General features: G+C 45.2%; 1 protein-coding gene across 1 annotated transcript; it reads left to right on the forward strand.

Moving 5' to 3' along the window:
- Window positions 1-1,982: 1,982 nt before the first annotated feature.
- On the forward strand, window positions 1,983-2,942 carry LOC308661914 (olfactory receptor 10Q1-like; the record flags this gene model as incomplete). Its single annotated transcript, XM_081317155.1, has 1 exon — window positions 1,983-2,942. The coding sequence occupies one exon, from the start codon at window positions 1,983-1,985 to the stop codon at window positions 2,940-2,942; it is 960 nt and encodes a 319-aa protein (XP_081173281.1).
- Between the last annotated feature and the right edge of the window lie 6,036 nt (window positions 2,943-8,978).

The following is an 8,978-nucleotide window of genomic DNA, read 5'->3' on the forward strand; positions in this document are numbered from 1 at the left end:
CTTGCATTCCTGTATTGATTCAGTGAATTGGGAGGAACCTGGCTGTATTCAGTCTAACAGGTAACCTGGATTCATCCGAGAGAAGAACTCATAGGTAATCCAGCCAGAAAGCTCACCATCCTGTTCCTAGAAAGTTGATAAAATTTCATTCCCCTTTCATCTTTTGAGACAGAAAACATCACCAAGAAGAAGAGAGCCCCCCCCCTTTTGTTTTGCAGTCCTGGATCAGAGGCATCATACCAGGTAAGAGTGCATTGGTGAGCTTAGCTAGATCATTTATTTGGGGGTGGGGGGGTATTGACTGTTTGGCAATCCTCTCGATTTCAGCCAGAGATTTTCAAGCTTTATCTAGAGAAGCGGGGGTGGGTGGGGATCTTTTACCTCATTTTCATTTCTTTTTTAATTCCTTCTCCCGCCTTGGTTCTGCAGTGGGCACTGCGCAAAAAGAGAAAGATTTTAAGAAATGACAGTTGATTAAATGTTTTACTTCCCAAAATCAGGACGATAGTGCTGACATTCAAAACACTTTTCACAATTATGGTCCCGGACTTCAGAATGCAAATGAAAACGTACCAATTCGAGACCATAGTTGGGATTATTGAAGACATTCTGGGCATTGTTAAAATCAGTAAGAAAGGGAGAATTGGAATGAATGATGTAATCTGTAGCTATTTGTTTATGAGAGCACAGTGATCTAGGAATACATGTGGGACGACTTACAGACTATATTTGCCTAGAAACAATATTATTTGAGATCAAATAATTTACCTTTAAAAGGAGAAAGCTGCAAAGATTAACTGAGAGTATGACAACGGATGCTGTCTAATCCTTCAGAGTGATAGGGGTGGAAACTGTTTCAATTTAGGAATTACTCCCTTTTTAGTAAATGTAATACTACCCTTTTCCTTGTAAAGTTTTGTAAGAAAAGTAACTCTCTCTATTTAGTGATACTGTCTTTCAAAAAAAAGAGTGAATAAAACCGTGGCCTAAAGAGCAATCCATTCCATTATGCATTCCCCAGCAATTCCCCTTTCCCCCCCTTAAACCAGCTGTCATTATATAATGACTAAATTCATGGATGTTGCCTGGAAGATGGCTACTAATGTGTTGCCCTGCTATTTGCACTTGGCATTCTGGGACTTTTCCCAGGCTCCAAATACAGTATTTATGCCGAAGGCTGCTTTCTTATCTTCCCCACTTCGTTTCCTTGCTCACAGGTTTGAAGTGGGCAGTACTGCAATGGATGAAAGCTGGAAGCTGGAAGTGAGAAAGGAATTTCCTTGGGAAGATAAGCAATTATTATAATAAAAGCATCAGTAGAGCTCTTTGATGGAGGTAAGTCTTACAAGAGCTGAATCACTAGAAATGTAAAGTGTTGTGAAAAGAAATGCTACATGAGGAAAGCCAGCTATTTTACTAAACAATCTCAATCAAAGTTGTATTATTTTCAGTCTACATGTCAACTCTTCCACCCGTTTTTTGCATAGGTCTTAACCGTGTTACATCAGAACAGCTGAAAATATACCCCTCTCCATGCTCTATTGGGAGATGGGAAATGCACACAACTGAACTTAAACCAAAGTCTGATCTCAAACATCTATGGGACTTGGACTCATCTCCTGCCTTTTAATGTAGTTCCTTGCTTTCAAAGGTTGCCCTCCCCTGATACAGTAGGGGCAATAGGATTACTTGTGTTATCCTATTGATAACACAAGTTCTGTAAATATCAGCTTTTGTATCTATTTGGTCAGTTTGGGACAATTGATATTGTAATGCATCTAAAATAATATCCTGGGAGTGTTAGAATTTGCTTGGGTAGAGGCTAATTGCGAAATGAAGGGAAATGAAAAACTAGGATTAATCATTGAGATTTCATGTATCAGACCTCAATATCATACACTCCACAGGTTTTTGACTCTGAAACCTATGGAAATATACTATATATAATTATGTTTTTTTTCCTTTTTATAGTGATAGATGAGATGTATTTGACAAGTACAAACTGGGATAATCAATCCATTGCCTATGAATTCATCTTCCAGACATTCTCCACTGTTCCTGAGATACAATATCTTATCTTCACATTCTTTCTTTTACTCTATCTCATAATCATTTTTGGTAATATCTCCATCCTTTGTATTATCTGTACTCTCCATTCCTTGCACACCCCCATGTATTTCTTCCTAGCCAGCCTCTCTTTCCTGGAAATTTGTTATACTACTGTGGTAGTACCTCAAATGCTTGCTAGCATTTCTGATTTCCACAGAACAATCCCATTGGTGAACTGTGGCATCCAGATGTTCTTCTTTATAACACTAGGAAGCACTGATTGTTTTATGTTGGCTGTCATGGCTTATGATCGCTATGTAGCCATCTGCCACCCACTTCGATACACTCTCATCATGACCTGGAGGGTTTGCATGTGGCTGGTAATTGGCTCCCTGATCCTTGCCATAGTGCTGTGTCTGCAACTAACTGTCTTGGTTTTCAACTTGCCTTTCTGTGGTTACCAGCCCAAGATCAATCATTTCCTATGTGATGTACCACCTGTGCTACAGTTGGCATGTGCTGACACCCATCTCCACCAAACTGTGCTATATGGTGTTGGCATCATGGTTTTAACAATTCCCTTTCTTATAATTTGCATCTCCTATGTCTATATTGTGGTTGCCATTCTCCGAATTAAGACCACATCTGGACGACAGCAGGCCTTCTCCACCTGCTCCTCCCACCTGACAGTTGTGATCCTACAGTATGGAGTCTGCAGCCTTGTGTATCTGCGTCCCAAGTCCAGCGCTTCAGAGGATGAGGATAGAAAACTGGCTCTTATATATACCTTTGTCACTCCCCTCCTGAACCCTTTGATCTATACCCTGAGGAACAAAGATATCAAGCAGGCTTTCAGGAAGGTTATGAAGAAAATGATTGCATCTCAGACTTGAGTCTCAATTCATCTATAACATTATTATACCCTCAAAACCAGTTGTGGATTAGCATTATCACAGAAAGAAGGAATCTTGAATCCTTCGGGTATTTATTTTATTTATTTTATTAATTTTATTTGCAGTAGTCCAGACGAGAGGTCACGAGCGCATGAGTGACCGTACGTAAGGTATCCCGGTCTAAATAGGGCCGCAACTGGCGCACCAGGCGAACCTGGGCGAAGGCCCCCCTAGTCACAGCTACTATATGGTCTTCTAAAGAAAGCTGTGAATCTAGGAGGACTCCCAAGTTGCGAGCCCTATCTACGGGGGGTAATAACTCACCCCCCATAGAAAGAGATGGGATATCCTGAATATCCCGAGATGCCGGTATGCACAGCCACTCAGTCTTGTCAGGGTTGAGTCGAAGCCTGTTCCTCCCCATCCAGACCCGAACCGCCTCCAGGCAGCGAGACATCACATTGAGGGCATCACTGGGGTGGTTTGGGGTCGAAAGAAAAAGCTGGGTATCATCAGCATACTGATAATACCCAACTCCAAAACCACGAATGATCTCACCCAGCGGTTTCATGTAGATGTTGAACAGGAGAGGCGAGAGGACCGACCCCTGAGGGACTCCACAAGCGAGAGGCCTCGAGGTCGACCTCTGCCCCCCTGCCAACACCGACTGCAAACGTCCCAGGAGATAGGAGGAGAACCACTGAAAAACCGTGCCTCCCACTCCCAATCCCCTGAGACGCCGCAGCAGGATACCATGGTCGATGGTATCGAAAGCCGCTGAGAGGTCTAATAGGACTAGGACAGAGGAATATCCCCTGTCCCGGGCCCTCCAGAGATCATTCACCAGAGCGACCAATGCCGTCTCCGTGCTGTACCCGGGCCTGAAGCCCGATTGGTACGGGTCTAGATAATCCGCTTCATCCAGAACCAGAGGGAGCTGATGCGCCACCATGCTCTCAACAACCTTCGCAAGAAAGCGAAGGTTGGAGACCGGACGAAAGTTATTTAACACAGCTGGGTCCAAGGCAGGCTTCTTGAGGAGAGGTCTCACCACCGCCTCCTTCAAGGCGGCGGGGAAACTACCCTCACTCAAAGATGCAGATATAACCGCCTGGAACCAGCCCCGTGTCCCCTCCCGAGCCGCATAAACCAGCCAGGAAGGGCACGGATCCAATAAACATGTGGTGGAGCTCAGCCTCCCCATAATCCTGTCCACTGCCTCCAGTGTCACAGGATCGAACTCATCCCAGATAACATCGACAAGACCACCCGTGTCCCAATCGTCAGACTCTGCCCAGTTGGAGTCCAAACCGGTCCGAATCCGAGCGATTTTGTCTGACAGATATTGACTAAACTCCTCGGCACGACCCTGCAAGGGTTCCTCCCTCACCTCCTGATTAAGGAGGGAGCGGGTCACCCTAAACAGGGCGGCCGGGCGATTATCTGCGGACGCGATAAGGGTAGCGAAGTGGTTAGACCTCGCCACCCTTATCGCTGCGAGATAAGACCTAATACAGGTTCTTAGTCGCAATCGGTCGGATTCGGATCGGCTGGACCTCCAACGGCTCTCTAGGCCCCGTCTCCGACGCTTCATCTCCCGGAGCTCTGCGGAAAACCATGGAGCGCACTGGGATCTGCAAGGGGCTGCAAGGGTACAACTCGGTCAAGTGCCTCCGTGGCTGCCCTTTCCCAGGCTTCCACTAAGGCATCCTCCGAGCTGTGAGCAAAGGAGGCAGGTGGGGACCCCAGCACTGCCTGGAACCTTTCAGGGTCCATTAAACGCCTGGGGCGGAACCATCTAGTTGGCTCAACACACCCACGGTGGGGAGTGGCAAAACGGAAGACCAGCCGCAGGAGATGATGATCGGTCCATGACAGGGGCATAACAATTGGGGAGGCCCCACCAAGATCATCTAACCACCGTCCAGATAGAAAAACCAAATCCAGTGTGTGACCTCCCACATGAGTCGGTCCATGAATTACTTGCGTCAGGTCCATGGCCGTCATGGAAGCCATGAACTCCCGAGCTAACTCAGATGATCCTCCCAGGGATGATAGATTGAAGTCACCCAAAACCATGAGTTTGGGGAACTCAATCACCAGCCCCGAGAGGATATCGAGAAGCTCAGGCAGGGCTGCTGCTGCGCGACTAGGCGAAAGGTACACCAGCAGCAAGCCCAACTGCGCCCTAGGACCACACCTCAGTAAGAGAGATTCACACCCGACTATCTGAAGAACGGTGGCCTCCTGCGGACATAAGGTCTCCCTCATAACCACAGCCACTCCCCCACCCCTACCCTGAGTCCAAGGCCGGTGTAGCACCCAGAAGCCTGGTGGGCAAAGATCAACCAGGGGGATACCACCCTCTGGGCCCAACCAGGTCTCCGTGATGCAAGCCAGGTCCGCATGCTCACCCTCGACCAGATCCCGGACGAGAGGAGCCTTATTAACGACGGACCTGGCGTTCAGGTACACCAGCCGGAGGTCAGGTGGCTGCACATCCTCGCTCCCAGGGCCTTGGGGTGAAGGCAGAGGGTCGGAGCGCCTCACCGCTTGTAGATAGCGGGGATGCCCTCCCGGATATCGATACGGCCCTCTGTTCATACACCTGCTGCCATTCCCTAACGTCGTGGGAATAGGAAGTCCCACGACCCGCTCCCGAGCTCCGGAGGCAGCAGACCCCGGCTCCTCCCCCCCCCGTGATCTGTCCCAGGCCTGGCCTGAACAACGGTTGGTGGATTACCCCCCATTTCCAACCAACCACGACCCTCCCCCCTCCCTAACCCCACAAAAAAGTTGATTAAAAAAGTAATCAGGGGCCTCTTATTAAATTTATACCGGAGGCCCCTGCCCCTGCCCCACCATCTCTCAGGGTCCCAGCAATTGGGCCCTTCATCAAGAGGAAGCGTGAAGAGTGAGGCGGGTCGCACCCAGGATGGGGCCCCCCCTGAGGGTGAACAAAACCGTGCTCGGGTAAGTAAGACGCATTTTTGAACATTTACCAGCATCTCTTAATGTTGTTCATATTATCTGGTGTTCTGGGTTGTATTTTGTTGCTGGTTCTCTACTTCTTATCTGCTTAATTAAGTACACTGTGGTATGGATGTCTAATAGATCTGACTCAGCCTGAGATCTTTTAATTATGGAATCAGGTGGCAATGAAACAGCATACAGGGGGGAGGTACAAAAACTATCCATATGGTGTTTAGAGAACAACTTGTACCTGAACATCAGCAAGACAAAAGAGATGGTGCTAGACCTCTGGAGGAAAAGAGAGGAACCTGCCCCACTTTACATCGGGGGTGGGGGGCTGTGTGGAGAGAGTTTCCTCGTTTAAATTCCTGGGAGTCTACCTGTGTGAAGATCTTACCTGGATAGTCAATACAACCCAGGTGGCCAGAAACGCCCAACAGAGACTCCACTTCCTCAGGGTCTTGTGAAAGAACAGGGTAGAACAACGGCTAATGACCTTCTTTTACCGGTCTACTATAGTGTCCTCTCACACTGTATTGTGGTTTGGTATGCTGGCCTGACAGCCACAGATAGGAAAGTATTACAGAGGGTAGTGAGCACAGCACAAGACATTGTGGGCTGTCCCCTGACACCACTGGATGACATCACCAGGGCTCGCTGCCTTGGAAGAGTGAGAAAAATTCTCAGGGACGACTCATACCCTGGTCGGTACTTCTTTACTCTCCTACCATCGGGTAGGAGATACAGGAGTATAGTCAGGCTGAAGAACAGCTTCTATCCATGGGCTGTCAGTCTCTTGAACGGGAAATAATTTTATAATTTTATGTATGATTGACTTGCGAGGCTGGTGTGTTGTGCAATTAGCTCACATGGTGTAACAAGATGGTGGGTTTGTTGTCACTGTGAGTTGTGGTGGTGGTGGGGCACAAAGGGAGGCTCAGCTAGTCTCAATGTATACATGGTTGTACTTTGACAATAAAGGTTCATTCATTCATCAAGTTGATGAATGATTTTGCAAAATTTATTAAAACAGAAGCCTTATTCCAGCATTCTTTGGGACAGTCCTGACCCCATCTGTAACTTGACAGAAATGAATTTCCATATCTGTAGCCAAGAACAGTCTTTATTGTTGTTAATATTATTAATCAAATTTAACAATATTAACATATTATCGCTCAAGGTATGGGCAAATTAACCAGTCACATAGGGTACCTGGTTAAGGAAGGTATCAAATTTCAAGAAAAACCTGACTCCAACTGTTGTTTAATGATATATCCCCTTGCTGAGACCCCTGTGCCTGGCCTGTATAAGTGGATACAATCAGTGCTGACAGTCTTGCCAGATAGCTGAACTCATGAAATTACTTTTTTATCATCCACGAGGATCTTTATTTGCATGCAGAGAAGATTACAGCGGACAAGATGTAGTAGATGATGAAATGGATGGTATTTCAAGGTCAAAGACAGTAATGGTCCTAACCAGGGCTTTTTTTCTCATAGAACGCTCAGAACGGAGTTCCGGCACCTTTTGTGGATGGAACCTTGTAGGGTAGGCAAGGTGCGACATGTGTGAGTTCCGGCACCTTTTTCTTTTACAAAAAAAACACTGAGAGCAGACCGCATGTGAATGGTGCCCAGGAAGTGATAGAACATTCAGGGTTAAGAAGAAGGAGGAAGTACATCACTAAATGGGAGGGGTTGGCTAAACAGATTAACATAACTGATTTACATAACAGATTTACATAACAAATTAACATAAATGTTGTAGTTCCCAAACGACTGCATAATACTTTATAGCTGATGTAACAGCACACCTGCAATAGAAGAGAACATACTTAGCTCAGGGTTGAATTGTAGAGTTTACATTAGAGACCATTCAAAAGAGCAAAAAAACGCTAGGGAGGAAATGAAAAGACTACAACAGCCCACATTCCAATAGGCAGAGATCAGCACCAGATAAACAATCAGGTAGAAAACAATACAATAATCAATAAAAATGTACAAAATTGAAAAATCCATAAAAACAGATAAATATAAAACCACATAAACAGCCCGTATTTATAAAGAGCAAAGAACAAAAGACATATTTGTTGATAACCCTTATCAGAATGAGGACCATATACTGCATATTTTCAGAAATGATTACTGATTTTATTAAAAGAAAGGCTTCCTTGATCAAACATGCTCTTCAGAGTCCAATTTGCCATCTTTCTTTTCTTGCAAGTAAAGAATAATGTTTAAGACTCACAATAGCTGTACTTAATTATAGCTGTAAAAGCTGTATAAATTCCTCACAAAATAGAATCTACATTGAGTTTAAGATCCAGGTACGTGTGAAGAACATAATTAGCAAAGTTGCACCCGGTACAGATATAACCATTTTTGTAGTAATCAAAATGGGATACAATTATCCTGAGAAGTATCTGTAAATATTCCATGGAGGTATATGAGCTGAGACACATATCATAAACCATTTAGATTAAGCAACTGCACCTTAGGGATTCCACAAAGAACAAGACAGAAAAGTCTGGCTGATGTATCCAGAGACTGATAGCACTTCACAGGTAGGTGAACACACACATTCTCAAGAAGAACCATTTTCTTCAGCAAGGGAGTAAGACCTTGCCTGTTTTAACCTATCCATAAGACTGTTTTTTGACAAAAAACTTCCAGTCCTCTTTTTCCTGATCAAACCTATGACTGAACAATTTTTTCATCTTGGCAGTCCAAATACAGACAGAAATCAGGAGAAGAGCAGTGCAACTGCCACTTATCCTCCTTGGTAAGTTGCTCATTCTGCACCATGTTGTATTTAGCTGTTTTCTAATTTTTATTTATTTGCTTATTTATTAAATTTATATGCCACCCATCTCGCTGTCCGAGGTGCCTCTAATGTCTTACGTTCAATGCAATCCTCATCTGCATGGTAAGATGGCCTCAGAGATAAGAATATAAACAAGGGTGAAAGTTACCCTTCTATACACCCTTGGTAGATTTTCATGTGTATCCAGCACCTTTGAAGCAAACATAACACAATCTATTGGCAAATGATTTGTCAGGATGA

The sequence above is a fragment of the Vipera berus genome (assembly GCF_964194415.1).
Source record: "Vipera berus genome assembly, chromosome: 1".
Taxonomy (NCBI): domain Eukaryota; kingdom Metazoa; phylum Chordata; class Lepidosauria; order Squamata; family Viperidae; genus Vipera; species Vipera berus.